Genomic DNA, 20,719 nt, shown 5'->3' with positions numbered 1-20,719 from the left:
AATGAAAAATCTTTATTGTACATTAATGCTTTTACAATCTAAGTACAGGTCATGGTGACAAAGCAGTTCCATGTTAACGTATACAGAGGAAATCGAACACCGGTTACAGCATTTCACTCGTCTAATATTTACCACACACTTACGTAGAGCTTTAAAAGTTTGGAACATCCCATTCATTTTATAGGGGGAGGAAAGTAAGAAAACTTGATTGGCCATGTGGTTACAGGTTTGTCCTGGGTGCCTTATTCAAAGTTTTTGGCCCCAACGGCTGAAGAAAGGTCCTTGTCTTCGTAGTTATTAATGCAGTGGTTTGATTCAAAATTCATTGCACGAATTATATAACCCAGCCTAAGAATGCTGACTTTATGGCTTATATCGTAATATTTCGGGCTATCACGTGGTGCCTTCGCCTGTTTTCTGAAAAAAATATCCGACCGATAATCAACAAATCAAATAGATGTGAGCTTATCTCACCTTGAGTCAGCAAGTTGTTTGGACAGCCAACTTTAGCTGCGCATTGGTTAGGGTCCAACATCTCTGAGCAAACAACAGGAAGTCGAACACGTCACGACATAATCCAGCCGGTGGGGGTTGGAGTTGTGGTATAAATTTGCGGGCAGAACTCTTGTGGTTGTCATAGTTGGTAGTTTTGGCAGAACGGCGTGAGTTGGTACGAGTTGGAACAGCTTTTTGAGCCATGCGGGGGTTTGCGGTAGTCCTCCTGGCGGTGTGCCTGTGTGTTTTGTCCGTGCCAGGCCACGCCAGGCCCACCAGGCGCTGTAGCAGACAGGGAAGTCTAGAACGAGCGGTTTTCGGTCGCAAGATTTTCGTGGGGAATCCTGAGGACCTCCCCGAGGGCGAAGACGGTGCGAGTGTCAGCTCCGAAGAAGAAGAAGACGAGCTGTGTGAGGAAGAAGACGACGCCAGCTCTGAGAGTGAAGAACTCGAGTGGAGCGAAGACGACTGGTCTGAGTCTTGGGAGGAGGAATGGGGTGACGTCGAAGACGACCCAAGTTGGGACGGGGGCGCAATAGGCGAAGAGTTCCACGAATGGGGTGAAGAACAATCCAGCGAGGAAAACTCCAACGAGTCGAACGCAACAAATGAGGAAGATTCGTCGGAAGAGTCGGACGAGACAAGCGAAGTGAACTCAGAGTCGTCCGACGAACTTAGCGACGAATCCGTAGAATCCAGTGAAGAAACTAGCGAGGAATCCGTAGATTCGAGTGAAGAAACTAGCGACGAGTCCGTAGAATCCAGTGAAGAAACTAGCGACGAATCCTTAGAGTCGAGTGAAGAGGACTTAGAGTCGGAGGAAACAAGCGACGAATCCACAGAGTCAAGTGAAGTGAGTGAAGAGTCTGAAGAAAACGTCTCAGTGTCCGACGAAAGTTCGAGCGAAGAAGCCGGGCGCCGTCCGCCGTTCAACGAAACGAACGACGAGTCTTCAGAGCAGAATGAAACCGCCAGCCCCGAGACACCTGTAGACGGGGATGGGACGGATGTGGACGGGGATGGGACGGATGAGGATGAGGAAGAGCGGTCCTCCCCACTGCAGCTGACCCGGAGCGCCGCCCAGTTTGAGAGCCTTGCCGACAACCGCTTCCTCGTCTCCAACCTTACAGATGGCATGGTAAGGCGAGCTTTCAGTACGTTTCATAGGGGTGGGAAATAGTACAATGAAACAAACCACAATGGCTTAATCTAAAGTCATCCAATGCAATTTCAGGGCAGCAAACCTGAAATTTTCAAAGTCAATCTTCTGGTCATTCTTTTTTGTAGTAAGTTGAATCAATCCTATCCCATAGCATACTGATATGTGTAAGGCAAAAATGAGATGTCACTGATGGAAAACGGTTGCTTGTTTTGTATCGTAGGCTGGTTCTAGCGATTTATGAGCGGTACCCCTAAAAAAAGAGACGCCTCACGTAGATTGTTTTTGGGGCCCTTTTTAAGCGCTTCAACTATATGAAATAATGACGAAAATGTGCTAAGAAATAACAGTAAATATCAATATCAGACAGATTTTCTCATCCAAGATAGAATGTCCTTGGTTAGTCGCCCTGACATTGCATTGCATGCCCTGAAGTGGACTGTGGGACAATATATAATCTCGTATAAATCGTATTTTTGTTTATGTACAGGCTGAACAATGAGCTATCAATCACAGCGTGGTCTTATCAGCTTTGCCCGCATTATCAGTGTTTGTCTCACACTAACACAGTCTCAGGAGCCACGACAAGTCACAAGTGTTTGTTTACGCCCGGCACCTGTGATAATCTTCTGTTTGAACTTTGGTCAACATTAGTTACCTATCAGCAGGTGTTTACGACGTTTTAGACAATATTGTGCTGTGTGTGTGTGTGTGTGTGTGTGTGTGTGTGTGTGTGTGTGTGTGTGTGTGCGTATGTATGTGTGTGTGTGTGCGTGTATGTGTGTGTGTGTGGTGTGTGTGTGTGTGGTGTGTGTGTGCGCTCTAATACCAACCCTAACCCCAGTCCTAGCCCTAGCCCTAGCCCTAGCCCTAGCCCTAGCCCTAGCCCTAGCCCTAGCCCTAGCCCTAGCCCTAGCCCTAGCCCTAGCCCTAGCCCTAGCCCTAGCCCTAGCCCTAGCCCTAGCCCTAGCCCTAGCCCTAGACACCTGACCTCTGACGTATGTCGAAGCTCAACAGCGTAAGTTGTTGTTGAATCATCCCTTCCCTCGTTTCTCCGTCCAGATGTACCTGCGGGATTTCGGCTGGTTCGAGCCGGATGAGCGGTTTGACATGATCACGGACACAAGGACTATGTCTCCGGTCATGCGCAGAGCCATCACTAACTTCCAAAAGTTCGCCGGTATCGAAGAAACAGGTGAGAAGACTAGATTGTTCTGTACAAACAGGGACAAATCTGCTCAACACACTGACTTTTGTCTTCCCTACACTGACTTTTGGGGGGGGGGAGACAAAAGTCAGAACTCGAACCCGGGACCTCTTGGTTCCGAGTCGAGCACTTTGCCGCTACGCACTACGCCACACGACCCCATATCTCTATCATTTCTTCCTCTCATCTCCAGGCGAACTTGACGAAAAGACGAGGGAGACGATGCGGATGCCCAGGTGTGGATTTGCGGACACGGGGAAGAAGCTGGCCTCCTACACGACCCTCGGCAGCCGGTGGAGAAAGAACGACCTGACCTACCGCATTCTCAACTTTACCCCGGACCTGCCACGGGCGGATGTAGAGAGGGAGATGAAGAGAGCTCTAGAAGTAAGCAAAGCTATCTTGCATGGTCTATAGGTAAAGCATTTGTTCCAACACAGTTCACAGTTCACATTTGTTCACCTAGATCTTCCGACCAGTCACTTTGGTCTTCTTCAATAGACTAACCCAGTGAGACTTGTCACGTGGCTTCTTTGAAGTGTCGTCCTGTCCGATGGACGTTTTTAACCAGAACTAGCTATAGGTACTCATTTTCCTGAGTGAAGCGAGGAAAGTCGTGTAAAGTGCCTATTCCAATCGCACAACATCGAGGCATGTTGGTGGATTCGAACCCAGGACCTATAGGTTATGGGCCAAACCATTACGCTACACGATCACACGATCAGTTTTTTTATATCTTGTGTGATATAGTTTGATCTCTTCTGCCCCACCGCAGACGTGGTCTGAGTACACCCCGCTGCGGTTCCGGAGACTGACGGGCAGCACCCGGTCCGACATTGAGATCAGCTTCGCGTCGGGCAGCCACGGGGACGGCAATTCTTTTGACGGGCCCGGGAGCACCCTGGCGCACGCGTACGGCCCGGGCAACGGGATCGGCGGCGACTCCCACTTCGACGAATCAGAGACATGGACCATCAACAGGGGAAACAGTAAGGCAACATCTTTGTTGTTATCTCTCTCTCTCTCTTTCTCTCTCTCTCTCTCTCTCTCTCTCTCTCTCTCTGATGGATATCTGATGGATGTCTAATCTCCGAATTCTTGTTTAATTCTGATTTTCTCCACCCCTCCTTCCTTCCCAGGCCGTCCCAGAGGCATTGACCTGCACCAGGTGGCGGCTCACGAGTTCGGGCATGCCCTGGGGCTGGGGCACTCCCAGGTGAACACCGCCCTGATGGCGCCGTTCTACCGGTACCAGTCCGACTTCCGCCTGGACGCCGACGACATCAGGGGCATCCAGAGGCTCTACGGTCGGTTAAACACTTTTACACTACTCTCCGAGCACAGCTTCAGCCTTCAGCTTATGTTTGGCTTGTTAATGGGTTTTTATCAGACTTGTACTGGTATCTTTTTAACGCCAGCCCAAATGGTAACTGTCTAGAAAACGGATACTGCATTGACAATTTGATACTGTCTGGCAGTTTCCAAAAGATCTGCTTGGCTTTGTTGTTTGATTACAAAAAGAAAAAAAACTGTAGTGACTAGCGGTGTACTTATCCGTTATATACTGCCCTTTGAAATGGTCACCAAAATGTTCCCCAGCTTTATTCACCTTCCAAGCCTACAAAAAACTGCATTTCTATTAACACCTCCCAATTCATATATATCGCAAAATGTCGGCCATTTCATACTCCACTGCACACGGAAAAGAAATCAAACCCAACAATAACTACAAATGTATATATAAAGTAGCATTAGCATCACTTATTATCATTCTACTGTTTACTGTTATTATCATGTTCTTGCAATTAGTACTCGGGCATGAATTTGCAATAAACTTTTCCATTTATATTGTCTACAGGTACCCCGCCGCGCCCTACAAACCGGCCACCCCCTCCCCCTGAACCGACCAACCGCCCACCACCCCCACCCCCCGACGCCGACCAACCGCCCACCACCCCCACCCCCCGAGCCGACCCTGCGGCCGCCCCCTCCGCCCGGCGGTGACCGGGACGCGATGACGTGTAGCGGGGAGGCGTTTGATGCCTTCGCCCGTCTGGCCAACGGATCGGTGTACGCATTCAGAGGTAATGTCTAATGTCAACATATCCATCTTTCCACTATTTGATGTAACAAATAACGGACTATTCAGGACTAGAGAGTAATCAACTCCCGGCTTAAATTTTGCTCAAGAAACTTGCATATCAATGGAAATGGTTCGCAGGACTATGATGGTCTACTAGTGTACCAGTCATTGCACTGATGTAATTGCTAAAACTAAGCCGAAAACAATACACAATGTACCATACAAAACAGTTTCTTTCCTGTGGCAGATTGATTTTCAATAAGCTAAACCTGATTGAAATAAATTTATATTTAACACAGTTTGACGCCTTCAGAGAACAAAATTCGTGATTGCAATTTTTCTCTGACTCTCCATATTACAAAATGTATATCTAACAGGTCGGTACTTCTGGAGACTGAACAGTGCCGGCGCGGACCCCGGGTATCCACAGCTGATCGCTGATGTGTGGGACGGACTGCCGGCGGACGGGATAGACGCCGCCGTGTACTGGCAGCCTAACGAGAGGACCTACTTCTTCAAGGTAAAACTTATAATAATAATAATAATAATAACCTTTATTGTACATTCATGCCCTATCGGGCTAAGTACAGGTGAACAGATGAAATAGGTAATATACATGTTTGTATTACAAACAGCTTTAAAACTACTCTAATACAATGGTTCGGCTTCTTCTCGTTTCTTTGTAATATTAAAAATATAATTTGAGATGGGTTTGTATAGTACAGGATGATCAAAGCGCATAAGAAAGATAAATTTTTCAACATTAGGCAAGTATTGGAAGTATGGAAACGTACTAGTAATATATCTAAAAAGGTCATTTCTTTCATTACTATATAAACTACAATCAATAACAAAGTGGGCTTCATCTTCTACTTTGTTTGAGCTACAATATTGGCAAATCCTTTGTTCCAGAGGTGTGCGGTTGTGCCTTCCTGTTTATATATACCCCCATGTATACATTGATGTGTGATGTGTGATGATGACTGTGTTGTTGACCGTTGTTTTTAAAAGTCTTTCGTTATCGTGCAAGGGAAACATTAGCTGTCAGCTGTTAAGGAGGTCATGTAACTAGAACACCTGTGACAACAATGAGCGCTACCAGATCTAGACTTCTCCTTCTAAGACAGACCTAACCATATACATGTACATTGCAACCGAAGGGTCATGCGGGAACACAGACATACACACGGACACACACATTCACAAACAATACTTCCATTTTTCATGTAGGTAACAAAAGCTTTAAGGCTTATACCTTATGGAGGAAACCATAATCTGCTTTTTGTTAATGGGATACCTAATGGTATAGAAATGCTGACTTGCCATGTCCACGCTGCAGGGTGACCAGTTCTGGCGGTATGACGGCGCCGTTCCTGACAGTGGCTATCCCCGCTCCATCAGACTCTGGCGTACCGTGCCCAACATTGACTCCGCACTGTACTTCGGAGAGTGGCAGGATAGGAGCAGGGCCTACTTCTTCAAGGGTAAGTGATGATGCGTTTTAGGGTGCACAGCCCATGTCCAGTTCTTCCGTGGTAGTGCGCGGTAAAAAATGGATGACGAAAGGGTTTAGAGGGTCCAAGTTTGAGGTCACATTTTCTCATAATCTGCCGTTAAGTATCATTAGATTCTAATATGGCTAAAAAAGTAGGAAATTGTAATTTTGGGGTGAAAATTGATTTTGCCTTCGAGAACATTTTAAGGGATTATTCAAGGCGAAAATTCCCAATTTTGTGCATTGATTTTAACGTGAAAAAACTATTACTGTTACTTTTACCAAAATTAAAGAGGTTGAAGAAACAATACTCAGTTGTTCTTGTAGCTGAAGGGATATCTTTTCAGTTATATATCTTTTCAATATACAGTTATTTTCCTTCCGAATTATTCCCGGCAGAGACGGTTGCTAGACTTGAGGGTGAATGAAAATTAGGTGCGCTCCCATGGGGAATTCTGCACGGTTTTTGACTGTAAGCACATGTATAAGCAAGACAGTGATTGTGTACTGAACAAACCCCCACCCCTACAGGTGACCAGTACTGGAGGTACACGCAGGGCCCCAGGAGGCTGGACCGAGGCTACCCGAAGGCTCTCAGCCTGTGGAGAGGCTTCCCGGATCGCCTGGACGCGGCTATCCAGTGGACGAACGGCTTGAACTACATCTTCAAGGGCGACCAGTACTGGAGGCTGGACTCCAACGGAGCCGCTGTGACCAACGCGGCTAACCCGCCGTACCCACGCAGTGTGGCTAAATACTGGATGGGCTGCTGAACAGCCTGTTCCAACTCTTTCAGTAGCTTACAACGTCTGTTAAAGGGGCATTTTGTAACATTTTTGCACCGAATTCGAAATTAATTTTTTAATTAAAAATCTTTGTGATATTATGATATCTTTTCACTTTTCGACATACTTGTGCAATTTTGTCACATTTCTGACATTTATAGTTGGCGCTAAAATACTCCAATGAGGCACACTCAGTTTGTGGCACCACCACAAACTACCAGAATGTAAACAAACATGGCAATTACAGCTGTGTTTCCAGCTTTTAAACACACTCTTTAAGGCGGCGAATTTTGGCACTTCCACTTCTTGAATGACTGTTATTTGCAAGTTCAACTTACTAGTACTTTGTAAAGAAATGACCGCCAGAAAATTGACTTTTTGTATCGTCCCAATGTTTGATAGTGCAGCATTCCAAAGAGCAAAACCTGACATGTAAAAATCGTGTGATCTTTGGTTCATGTTGACATGCACCATTTAGTAAAAATGTGGTATGTGAAGGATATGCGATGCAAGAATTACTCGAATGTTAAATCGAGTTGTACCTTAAAAGTACGCTTTTAAAAATCTATATTTTACGTGTTTGGCAAATAGATTTGAATGAAAGAAATTATGAGAAGAACACACTTCATTTATTCCAATTAATTAAGATGAAATACAAACATATAAGATACAGTTCAATATAGATAATCTGAAGAATGATAGAGTGATTACTATAGTCGTCCAAAGAGAATGATATGACTATATACGAACAAATGCGACTCTCTAATTCTCACATGGAAAGTGCTAACAACATTTCTAAACACACCTTTGGTCATGAGTGCTCGCGACTTTACCACTAACGCCATGTTGATTTGATTATATGGACGGCATCCTCTGGGAACCCCAAAACTGATGCGAGCGTGAGAATAAAATGCTCATAAATCATTTCTTTACATGTTCTCGTCTTTTTCGTTTGATTTTGGCATTCTACGACATTGGTATCATTTTCAAATATTTTTTCAACTTACGATATATATTTGCTCATTTTGCAACTTTTGTACGATTTACAGTATGGTTGAAAACATTTTTTGTGGAAACGGCCGAAAATTCATGCGCGCGCGGATGTCATCCATATAATCAAATCAACATGGCCTCACTTAAGCTTACCACGTAATATTGGCAGTATCATATGCACAATTACATGTATGACAAAAAAAGAACGATAAGACTATATCACATTATACTGCTATAAAACTAAATCTTTCTCATATTTTCATTTTTCTGTATAATTTGATATTTTACATCATTGCAGCATTACTGGTAGGTATTTCTCTCGTGTGTGAACTGGTGTCAGGTATCATCTAGCGATTGGAGTCAGTATTGCAACAAGTAAGAAGAGGATCATGATGTAGATGTTGTCCCCCAGTCGGGCGGCGTGGTCCCCTACCGTGGGGACATAGGAGGCCCCGGGGGTGACGGGGGGCTGGGGAGTGTTCATTGTGTTCACGGGGGGAGGCACCGTTGTGGTGATGGTTGGTGGAGGTGCGGGTGTGGTTGTCGGACCTGTGTGATCAGCATAACAAATTTATTGGACACAGAAATCATTTCTACTTTTTTTAGTAATCAAACTAAAATCTTGCTAGTTACCATAAAAACATGTATTGTTGTGATTCATATAGTACTGCCCCTCTATCCATTCTCCCATCGTCAGTATATTTTTCACACGCACACTCTTTTTCGACGTTAATAAAAAAATCACTTTGTAACATTTTTCAGACCAACATTAGTATAGAATAATATAGTCGATATACTATAATTTTACCCTTTCATTCTTAAAAAAAGTGTTCATTCAACTTTAGCTAAGGTTTCCTTCTCGGTCCAAAGACCGCATGGCCGAAGGTTACCTCAAACACAATTCCCAAGGGAATGCATTCGTGCACATTTTCAAAGCGATCGTAGTACTTACAAAAATGCCTCCGCTCCTATAGCGTCGCCAAAAAGCTCTCGATGCAAAGTTTATTTACCGTCTATCGTGTATCACACCAAGGACCACACTCACCTACAGCGGTGTACACCACGAAAAACCCGCGGAATCCACCGACATTGTTGGATACGAACTCAATGGTGACTTCATTCAGCAGGTCCGTAAATTGTGGCAACTCCCATCCACAGTATGTCCCTGGGGAAGGCAAAGCTACAGGTCAATACTGGCTTAAAGTAACAATCACTGGGGGAAAAACTGAAATAAAAGCTTAGACCCACTTTAGACAGGGAACGGTCTACCGTTCCGAAACGCTTGGAAACGCTTCACAACCGTTAACAGTTCGTCTGTAGTTTAATACGAAACAGCAAAAAACTGCATCGATTTGATATCATCAAGGAGCTTCTTGATATGATAACATGTAGGTCTGCAAGTGTTAGAGGTTACTAGTAGTAGTATACACAGAACCCATGAACCATATGGACCAAATTATTTGGGTCGCGACTGGCGAGTTACAAGACACGTTATTATGGCGATAGCTGTTGTGTTTTGGTTCCACAATCCACACAGCTGGCACATACAACTACTTAGTATATAAAACACCACTCTAGTTTGTTTAATATCCTATAGCATTGAAAAGCAAAGAAATCAGACAAATGATCTACCTTCTGATTCTTTGCTTTCCCCTGTTCCTCTGTACACAATAACGTAGTCGTTAACGTTGTTGTCGCATGTTGCAGAGATGCCTCCTACCAGGAAGGTCAAGAACTGCAGGGTGATTTTGCTGTCCGGATGCGTCACTATTTCCCACGTACATCTATGGAAAAACGGCAACGTGATTGAAATTCCAGATAACCAAAAAATCGTTATTATTGAAGCTATCATCTAATTTAATTATTTAGAAACAAAATGGCTTTTCTTTTACAAATAACTACTTATATTGAGTTATCATAACCCAAACTTCACACCTTATACAATAACAGATATTTAGCTGCAGGTATTATAAATTCACAAACAGTCAAACAATTTTTCTTGACTCACGCTAAGCTTGCTGGGTACTCCACAGGAAAGCCTGGGCTGACGATGGTCCCACTTGGGGCAGTTAGTCTGCGCATGCTCCAACAGCCCGAGTCAAGGTCTAAAGTAGACAGAAAGCGTCAAAAACAAAGTATAATCAAACAAATAAACTTGTAAACAAGAAAACGGGGACAGGTGCTTCCGTAAATAATTTCATCAGGTTGGTAAACGAATGAATAGCAAAGTTCTTTGATCACGACCATTCATTTTTCACGAGCCGACGTTTCGATGACCGTCTGTCATCTTCTTCAGGGCAATTCTGACTGGTTTACTGAGCACTGACGCTAGATGTTACTTGCTGCATAGTGCATCTAGCGTCAGTGCACAGCAAACCAGTCAGAATTGCCCTGATGAAGATGACAGACGGTCATCGAAACGTCGGCTAGTAAAAAGTAAATGGATGTGATCAAAGAACTTTGCTATTCAGGGACAGTTCCTGTAGAAGGGGAAGTTAAGGCTTACCCGGGCCCTGTGATCCGGCAATGGCGGTGTAGTTAAGAGAGAAGCCCCTGTACCGGTTGTTAGCGGACCAGGGATTGGTCACAAACTTCAGGGTCAGGGTGACGTCACTAGACAACAAGATGGGCGGAGTCTCGTCTCCACAGAACGAACCTGGAAAAAAAGGCGATTTTTAATGGAATTTCCTTGATATTCTAAAAAAAATTAATATTCCCCCATAGAAATTCAATTATACGCATATAACAAGCTTGTGCCATAAAACCAATGTACGCGTTAAATAAATACTTGAAGATAAATATTTTGAGATACTTTTTCAGAATGCTATTCCAGAACTGTTATTTCCAAACAACCTACCCTGAAAGTAAAAGACCGTTAGACGTTGGAAAATTAAGAGTTTGAATCTTACCTAAAAGGTTCCCATTGGTCTCGAGTCCATTGTACACCTCCAGATAGTGGCGTGAGCACGTTCCCGGGGCACCAGATAACGACCCTGGGGACGGGTCGACCTGTACAAAATATTATTGTTATTATACTATTGTTTGTGGAGAGAGAAAGGCTATTTCAACTACTCAACGCAAATGCATTATTATTATTTTTTTGCAAAAGAAAACTCACATCAAGCCCTATCAGACCTATCATTCACCGCAAAAAAATCGAATTCAAAATCTTTATTTAAAATCAACTTTACAGACGTGCTGAATCTCTTCAGACACTCAATTGCGTTGAATATTTACAGATATATTAAAAGCATATTAACATTTGTATAATTAAAAAGATAACAATACAATGCACATGGGCTTAGAAGTGCATAGGCTGAATACAATACAGGCTTTACTTTGTACCAAGGAGGAAAACTCTTTGGTACAGACATAAAAGGTTTCATTTATTCTTCATACATTTTTCAAATTGTTATATTATTATTATTATTATTTGTACTTACTATTGGTATTGTTTCAATTATTGTTTCATTTATTGTTTCAGTCATTGTCGCAATTGTTTCAATTGTTGTTTCAATTATTGTTGCAATTATTGTTGCAATTATTGTTGCAATTATTGTTGCAATTATTGTCTCAATTATTGTCTCAATTATTTCTTCAATCATTGTCTCAATTTTTGTTTCAATTATTGTTATCAGACATTACTTCATTATTTTGCATTATTTCATCATCTCATTGTTACTATTTGTTACGATTATTGTTATTAGCATTTTTTGTTACAATAATTATTTTATAATTGTTGATATGCTTACTTTGAAACGGACTGTCACCTAATTTTGGTCAGGGATTTGAAAGGGCAATCCTGTTTCCCATGACCGTTTTACATGTACTAGTAATATATATGTAAATAAAGTTGAAATAAATAAATGTAAAAAGAAATTCCTACCAGGAAGTCATTGAAGCTGATTTCTACCACGTTCCCGAGTGTCCCTCTGAGTTCGCAGGTGCAGTCGGTACCTGCCGGGTACAGACCGGGGTAACCATCTGACGTCAGCACTCCCGGTGATGACGTCGCGATCAGCAAGGGGCTATCACAAACTGAACAACAGGCAAAGAGAATTTTTGAGAGCCGACAATAAATGAGCAAACAGGGAACTTCTGTATCTGTATAGCCTGTAAAACTGCCCTTCGGCGTAACACACTAGTTTCGCAGGCACGCGGCGCGGCGGTAGCTGGCTATATTGCACCGAACGACTTGTTACACCAAGGACATTATATAATGTCCCTGGTTACACCTATGATCTTTACACATTTAACTCTAAACAAGCTGGCTTGTGATGATGCCCTTATTGTACTTATATTAATGGCAGCGAGTTTCACTCTACGATAGTTCTTGGAGTTTTTTAACACCTCAATTCTTGGTTGATAACTCTGGCACTTGAAGGCATGACTGTTTCTTGTACTTTTCTGAGCTGGCATTAGGTAGTTAGTAGTTGGTACACCCACCAGTTTCAGACTATATTATGACCCTAAACGTTTCGTGTGCGGTACGTGTAGGAACAAAGGCAACAGGACTTCAAAGAATGTGGCGTCTCTAACCACCAACAGTATCTGACCCGGTAAGGTTCTCAGATTGTTGTGGTTTTACGTGACCCAGCATAAATAGAAATGACACAGTAGGTACTACCTGCAAGATTGTGTCTTTGATATGAACCTCTCTACGTATTTCCATTCGTGTGTTTACATCAAATAATTTCTCTCTCCATTTGGATTATTCTGAATAAAATATCCTGGTCTTTTAAAAGGGTTTAAGGTGGTGTATTATGGTGCCTGAGGACTTTGAGGACATATTAAAGATACTAGTTAGAATTACGTATGGTCATTGAAATTTTTTACACAGATACCTTAGCGCAAGATAATAATTTATGCAAATTTTTATGACGTCACCATGACGTCTTCTTGTGTTATGAGCCACGTCCACTTTTTAGAAAAATCAATTTTCCTGGCCAGTGCTTTGGTTTTTATTGATCATATTTTGTCGAGAGGCACACTATAGTAATAGCAAAAAAACGTAAACGCGAGGATTTTTCACTATCTTCACATGTTGATTTTTAATTAATTTTTTTTCGTAAATTTTAACAATGCCAGTGACCCTCCCCAGCACATGAAGCGGCGCAGCGTGTCGGCCTGGCGTATGCGAGGACTGTTTGTTTTAGTGTGGATGGGTCAGTTCACTAGAGCTATGTTCTTCGGGCCAGTGACAGTACTGAAGCATTCAAAGATTAACCCAGTCTTTTTCGTTTAAACTAGGTTGCAGATATCAAACTGCCAATAAAATATACAAAATCAATCAAACAATGTAAATGTCTTACTTGTTTCCGGCAGGACGGGCCGAATCACCGCCAGGAGCGCAAGTAGTGCAGCTATATACATCCGCGTGGGTTACTCAGGTGGACGACGGCAAAGAACAGGAAAAATTCACGTCTTTGTTTGGCACTGTTGGCTGGAACAGCGTCAGAACCTGCTGAGAAGGAAAACAACTAACTGTGAAGTCAGAATAACAAAGATCTTGCTGACTTAATCCAGGTGTAAGGGTACTGATCTCCAAGCAGATATTTCAGTGGCTGCAGAGACAGTATCCGAATTTGGCCAGGCAGTATATATTTGCCAGACAGTTACCCCCATAAAAAGATACTAATATATATTATTGTTGTTACTCTCTTTATGTAGTTTGCCATACATTGTACCATGTGCAATTGTCGTGCAATAAAGTTCTACTTTTATAAAAAAAAACAAATTCAAAGCCCGATCAAAACTCTTAAATGTAGTATTAAAAACACGTAAAAAATAGGCCGTAGGCTAAACGAATGGAAAATACAAAAATCGCCACAACAAGAAAGTCCCCAAGCGCTAGCTTAGATCAAGTCGCTTAAAATTCTATATAACCCTACCCCTCTTGATGTTTACGCTGGTATAACGTGCAACAGTGCAAAAAATCTTGCCGATAAAGGCACCCCTCCCCCTTCCGTCATAGCTCGTACAACCTGAAGCGTGGCAAAAAAATACTCCAGGTGACCCCCAAAGAGGCCATGCATAGCTCAGTATCTATTTACATTGGGCCGGCGCGGAGCTTTTTGACCAGTGTATAAACAAATAAAGTGAAGGCATTGAATTCAGTGCTAAAAGACTGTCAATTCTCCTACTCATTGCTCAATAGACCAAAAGTTGTTTTCGTCTTCTGAGACAAGAACTTCCACGAGTTAGTATATACTAGTATACTATATATGATACTAGTTTGACGAAGGTTAGACATCCAGGTATAGATACACAACAAAATTGTTGATCAAGTAACTGGATAGATTTTGAAAACTGTCAAACAACTCAAATAGCATCCATTACTTTAAAGTAGTCAGTGACGAAAAGTTGTGGATGCTACTCGACCGTTTTCAAAATCTATCCAGTTGCTTGAGATTTCCTTGACGACTGACTTAGCAAAAGAGACTACCCTTCTTTCTCTGTACGCAATTGGAAATTTTCTGCGCAGAAGGGGGCCTATACAAGTACTGCACAACATGAGGTCCACTCTCAGAACCCCACACGCAACTAGGGCCTAGGAAAATTAATGTTGTGTTTCCTATTACCATCCTGACAAAAATAGGGTCCTGTGGGTAGGGATTCACTTTTATTCACATTGGTACTAAGTTGGACTTCAACTGAAATATTAGGTCCGGTTCTAATTCGGTCCAGTGTACCGGTACGTGCAACTATGTCAGATCGAACATTTTATGTTTTTCGTCGGCTGCCGACCAAAAACAAGAGACTAGGGTCGGTCGGATAACCGGAAACAAACCATTTTTCCCTTAGGCCTAAGTAGTTCGCGCTTCATGTACTACATACAATGACGTATTGAACTCCATAGCCTTTAAAAGTCCTGATACCTGCATGCCTGTACGGCTAAGCTTCACACAGAGCTCAGTGTAAATGGTTAATCCGTGGATATTGTCCGGGCTGTGCTACATAGTTTGCCGTGCGGTATACGATACGGTGTCAAAGTACAGCATACATAAATTAGATTTGAAGTTCACTGCCGAAAGGTTAATTGGCAATTAACTAGGAAAACACGTCAAAAATGGAAAAAATTAAAAATATTTTTGGCATGACGAACAAACACCTGACTACTCAAACATATACTAGTTGCCTGATGTTCGGGTTCGGTAACGGTTAATCGAGGACACCATACGTTGTCATGGAGCCAAAGTTCAACGTTAGAAACTTCAAGCCACGTGGACTAGAATTGTTTACTATGCAGACTCAGGTACGTGTAACTGTTATTAGAAAGGAGCTACATTTGTGTCGCGTCTGCACAGATAGATAACGGCAGAATGCATCGACAACTTTGCCCCCCAAATCCTGTGGCTGAGGTAGCACTGTAACTGACTAAGCTGTGTCGCTCGATGTGATTGTACCGTTGAACTTGTCCAGTCATGGTCGACCAACTTAGCTGAGGGGAGAGCTACACTCAGGGATCGATCGTCCATGTAATATTTCAGGGCAGGGCATGTAATATTTCATATCGTTGATTCAACTTACTACTGTAAAAGATAAACCAAAATTAACATTAAAATTGAAAATCCAGTGTTGCTACCCAGAAATTGCATTGAATGCCAGTATGTCATTGAGTGACCGTATGTGTCATGGGGGAAAAAACATACTAGTTTTAAAAGTAGGTGAGAGTTCCATGTATAACGAGTTCCATTTATAACTAGTGACGTACAGACCTGTACAGACGTTTGAATAAGCCCTTGTGTAGCCGGCGTCACCACGTGACCATTACATCATTCTGCAACAAAACAATAAAATGTACTTGAGACGGCTGAACCAACTAAAAAACTATTCAAGGTTGAAAGAACGTGCAGTATATTAACAGAGGCATTATTCTAGTACTCTTTTCAACTATTTCGTCAGCCTAAAGGCATGTTGTTTTCTACATATTATAAATGGCTTACACTTGCAAGTAAACCGACTATTTACTGACATAGACTCCATGCTTGCAAATTTGTAACTCTATGGCGACTAGCTATAGCATCTCTTACAAATTTCTCAGTCAATCTGGCCAAACTAATACTAAGGTATTTGTGAGTAAGCAGAGATGTCTGGTGGAGATGCGTTAGGGAAAAAAACAAGTTTCTCCTTCGTACGTAAGTCTATAACTTTTTCAGATTTTAGAATACCAAAAATATAGAAAACTATCATCTTTAAGTAAGAGGACTCCAGCAAAGAAACTGTACATGTACTGCAGTATGATTCATCGTGATGCTGCAAAATAGGCGGAAATTCAAGCACCCGCATTCTTACTTAACGTATTATGGACGTTCTGTTTCCCGTATTATACACGAACAAAGTACAACAACCAGTGCAAATTCGGGTCTTTGATACAGAAGGGATGAGTAATGGGTGATCACAAAGGTCCGCATTAACATGAGCTTCGCGCGATTTAAAACCGGATAATTGCAATTTCACGCTACATAAAAAAGTTGTTTTTTTCACATCGCTTCCGTCTGTCCTCCATGAACCCATAACACTAGTGATATGAAAATAACCTAATAGTGAACGCTTATATGTAGATAGAATATAGAATAATGAGGTATAGAAAAGTATCACATGTATGAAATTGCTTTAAAATTGGCTATTCTCTTAAATCCATACTAGCTTCTGTGTTTTTTTATATGGAGAAAATAGACATGTTAAAGTCGTCTCTGTCTCCAAGATACGAGGCAATAACAATCTAAAGTTTTGTTAATTGTTTCTGTTAATTACATGATTAATTCGTAAAGATTGACAGTAGGCTAAAATTCAATTTTGAGATACCAATAGGAAGGCTTAATTTTTCTGCAAAAGGGGCCCTATTGTGTTTCAGGGCCTTCATTTTGTAAATTTGTACACTTCAATCAAAACGCCCACGCGGCGTCACTTGCTTTGCTTCAATCTTCTATGGAGTCTTCATTGGAGTAAAATTTCTTACAAGATTTGGCTGAGACTGAGGCTGACTTTCTCGAGAGGCCCATTGCCATGCCAACGGCGACAAGTGAAGTCCTTGGTATGTTGATTGTCTAGCAGCACTGGAGGGCAGACGTGCTTGTTTCATGCGTCAGTTCCGATATTACTACATTACTACACTACACGACTGTACTACATTGTAACAACGGAGATAATTGTATTATTTCACAATTTGCTGTGGAAAAAATGCTTATTTTCCCCTTTATTTAGCCATCATACCAAAAATATGAGCCATTTCAAGTTGGTAGTGTGAAAGGCAAAATGGCATCCCGACAGTAACAACAAAAATTTCTTTCCCGACCCTACCTGTTGTCCTTATTTTCATCTCAACTCAATAACAAAACGGTTAAGGGTGGGTATTTATTATTACCTTATAGAAATGGAAAAAAATTAAATGGTTCTATTGCGTAGAGTTCAAGGGTCAATAGTTCAAGTGGAGGGCATAGCAAGATTTGTCGCAATGTGCCAGCTTCGATTTGCAGACGTAATTATTTCTATGACATTTCAATTGTTAACGTTCCCTTGTAAGTTGTTTGAACAGTTGTGCGTTAACATTGATATTCGATGACTAAGTCTAGTAACCATTCAGGTACTGATTAAGTCAGTAAACAATCAATCAATCAACCAATCAAATACTAGTAATTTACCCAACACTTGTAGAAGGTAACATGTACGTCTACCAGTGTTCAGAACATGAAGGTATGATATCTAATGACATAGGTGGCACGTGTACCTACAACGTGTTGAACGAAATTGATTCATACTGACACGAAATACGTGTTTAGGTACACGTTTCGTAACAAAATACACATATCACAGTTACTGTTAAATACGAGAGAATGTATGGTATATTTTCTTAGTCCAGAGTCGTAATTTCATTTTGTGAATCGTCAAAGACTATTCCGTGATCAAGGGCTAGAAATTGTTAAAGGCATCCAATGCAATTTCAGGGCGGCAAAACTGGATTTTCAAAGTCAATTGTCTGGTCCTTCCTTTAATGTAGTTGAAACAACCCCGTAGCATACGGATATCTATCTTTGAGGAAAAAAATGCAATGTCGCTGACGGAAAATGGTTGCTTGTTAATTTTGTATCGTACCCAAAGAATAAAGGGACTGTCACATTTTTTTTTGGGGGGGGGGGGCGTATTCCAACCGCTTCAAGTATAATTAAATGATGACGAAATTTGTTAAGAATTGGCAGTAGAAGTCAATATCAGACAGATTTCCTCATCCAGAATATTCCTTTTGTTTTGCCTTAATTAAAGTAAGCACGGGTTGGGAGAATATGCTACTTCTCGCACTGTTTTACCGATAACTTCCGACAACATGTCTGAGGTTATATCGGCTGAGTTCCTTGTTATGACAGGCTGAGTGTAGTGACCCACACGACCTACCCGGTGTTATGACAGGAGCGTGTGGGGCAACATTTGTACACATAGCCGTCATGCAAGCCACGGGCTAACGGTCCACTGATCACCGATCAATAACTGTCTTTGCTCAGAGCACGAATTGTTCCGCTAAGTGTGCACGCGCCAACAAATATTTTGCTTAAGCACTGAACATATTAATACTCGAAGAGGCAGTTAAAACATTGAACCAAGTTAGAGCACGCTTCTATGTCACATCATATGAAATATTTTTCCTCAGAAAATTATTTTAACACATTCATTCGTGTAATTTTGCTTCCTCTTTTTGCTCCATGCCACAATTCCTAAGTCCGCGATGTTGTCCAGGAACTAAACATATTAATACTCGAAGAGGCAGTTAGAACATTGTAGCAGTTCAGAGCACACTCAATGCTTACATATCATATGAAATATTTTCCTCAGAAAATTATTTTAACACATTCATTCGTGTAATTTTGCTTCCTCTTTTTGCTCAATGCCACAATTCATAAGTCTGTAATATTGTCCAGGAACTTAACATATTAATACTCGAAGAGTCAGTTATTGAGTTAAAACATAAACCAATTTAGAGCACGCTTCCATATCATATGAAACACCTAACGTTTGCTCAGAAAATTATTTTGACACATTCTTTCCTGTAATTTCTGCTTCATCTTTCTGATTTATGCCACACTCCCTAAGTCCGTAATGTTGTCCAGGAACTAAACAAATTTCAATACTCGAAGAGGCAGTTAAAACATTGCATCAATTCAGAGCACACTCAACGCTTACATATCATATGAAACATCTTTCCTCAGAAAATTATTTTAACACATTCTTTCTTGTAATTTCTGCTTCACCTTTTTATGCCACACTTCCTAAGTCCGTAATGTTGTTCAGGCGTTTCCCTTTGGTTAAAAGATCGTGCAAACTCATTTTAACCCAGAGTAGCTGTGAAAGAAAAGAGGCTGCTAGGCGATAGAAGAGAGGTTTGACCCGACGACCCTGGCTATTATTTATAGCCTGGCATAAAGGCTGTGCTTCGGTTCCAATTCTTCATAATGAACACCCGTACTGTTAACGTTGGGCTGCTATAGGCGGAAAACTTAAAACTGGGAATAATTGGAAAGCGTGCATTTTATTTGGTGAATTCGGGCTGCACAATTATTCACGGGTGCATTTTCAGTGTGAGATTTCTTAAGAATTATAAAGTGCTGTTGAAGTTGTTCTTAGGATTTTTTTACTGGATATATGACACCAGACGTCGGCACCGAGTTTGAACCGTGGCGGGGACAGGGAGGGGGTAGGATAGAGAGGGAAGGGATAGGATAGAGGGGGAAGGGGTAGGATGGGATAGGGGGGGCCCGGGGTGAGGATGTCACGGAGTGGGGAGGGTACATAACGCTTTCAGTGCAGGAGACCCTTGTATGTTTTAAGATAAAACCCAGCGTATGTAATCTGGAAGGGGATAAACTCGCTAGTGTTATCAGTTCTCAATATTATGAAGTGTTCTGGGAGAGAGTCCAAGACTTATACATTATGGATATGCGTGGTATCACGGCATATCTAGTACCACAATGGCTGCCTACGGCACACAAATGCAGTGCGTCACAGCAGTATGCTATAAAAACACACGCCTCCGTCAGCCCGTTATATAAAACACTCCCCACTGAACAAACAACGCCTTTCCACCCTACCTGTTACACCCGGTCCAAAGACCATGTTTAAATGCCCAAACGGCGACCCTATAGTTCACCACCGCATACCTGTGACAAAACCACGTACCTTTGCCTACTTGTTTACATCGTTGTTGTCAGACGATCCGACAAGATCTAGAATTGGGAGAACACAACTTTTTTCAGAAACCGTCCGCGATTGACTGCTTAAATCCTGACGACGTGCCCACGCCCACCGCCGCTACAGTACAGACTGAGCTACGGGTGACAGCAGTGCACTTTGACCCGCATTGAAGACATACTCAGAGCGCTGTGAACCCGGCTAGCTGCCTTCAGTGTAGAAAAACACAGAGCGCTTACCACTTGTAACCGCGCGTACCCTCACACACAAAAAGATCGACGTCATAGTTGAAGAGGTTAGTGAAGTGAGGAACGTGACTTGA

The 20,719-nt window shown here is 42.1% G+C and overlaps 1 protein-coding gene and 1 pseudogene across 3 annotated transcripts; one reads left to right on the top strand and one right to left on the bottom strand.

Annotated features, from left to right (window-relative positions):
- The first annotated feature begins 697 nt into the window (after positions 1–697).
- LOC109462778 lies at positions 698–8,130 on the top strand (annotated as a pseudogene). Its single transcript, XR_002139778.1, has 9 exons — positions 698–1,633; positions 2,717–2,849; positions 3,055–3,248; positions 3,637–3,850; positions 4,001–4,168; positions 4,720–4,945; positions 5,322–5,464; positions 6,284–6,428; positions 6,971–8,130. The product of XR_002139778.1 is annotated as a matrix metalloproteinase-16-like (transcript).
- Positions 8,131–8,273: 143 nt separating this feature from the next.
- LOC109462994 (procollagen C-endopeptidase enhancer 2-like) lies at positions 8,274–20,448 on the bottom strand. Of its 2 annotated transcripts, none has more exons than XM_019759647.1 (10): positions 20,386–20,448; positions 15,936–15,997; positions 13,530–13,678; positions 12,104–12,255; positions 11,127–11,226; positions 10,724–10,873; positions 10,226–10,322; positions 9,850–10,001; positions 9,263–9,382; positions 8,274–8,766 (listed from the first exon to the last, which is right to left on the bottom strand). In XM_019759647.1, the coding sequence occupies exons 3-10, from the start codon at positions 13,588–13,590 to the stop codon at positions 8,561–8,563; spliced, it is 1,038 nt and encodes a 345-aa protein (XP_019615206.1). In that variant the 5' UTR covers positions 13,591–13,678; positions 15,936–15,997; positions 20,386–20,448; the 3' UTR covers positions 8,274–8,560. The 2 variants fall into 2 exon arrangements, with proteins under 2 accessions (XP_019615206.1, XP_019615211.1); XM_019759652.1 differs by having other exon boundaries at positions 13,530–13,681; positions 20,386–20,445.
- Between the last annotated feature and the right edge of the window lie 271 nt (positions 20,449–20,719).

The sequence above is a fragment of the Branchiostoma belcheri genome, unplaced genomic scaffold (genome assembly GCF_001625305.1).
Source record: "Branchiostoma belcheri isolate BF01 breed outbred unplaced genomic scaffold, Haploidv18h27 scaffold1, whole genome shotgun sequence".
NCBI lineage: Eukaryota > Metazoa > Chordata > Leptocardii > Amphioxiformes > Branchiostomatidae > Branchiostoma > Branchiostoma belcheri.
This window is presented reverse-complemented; position numbering and strand designations above follow the sequence as displayed.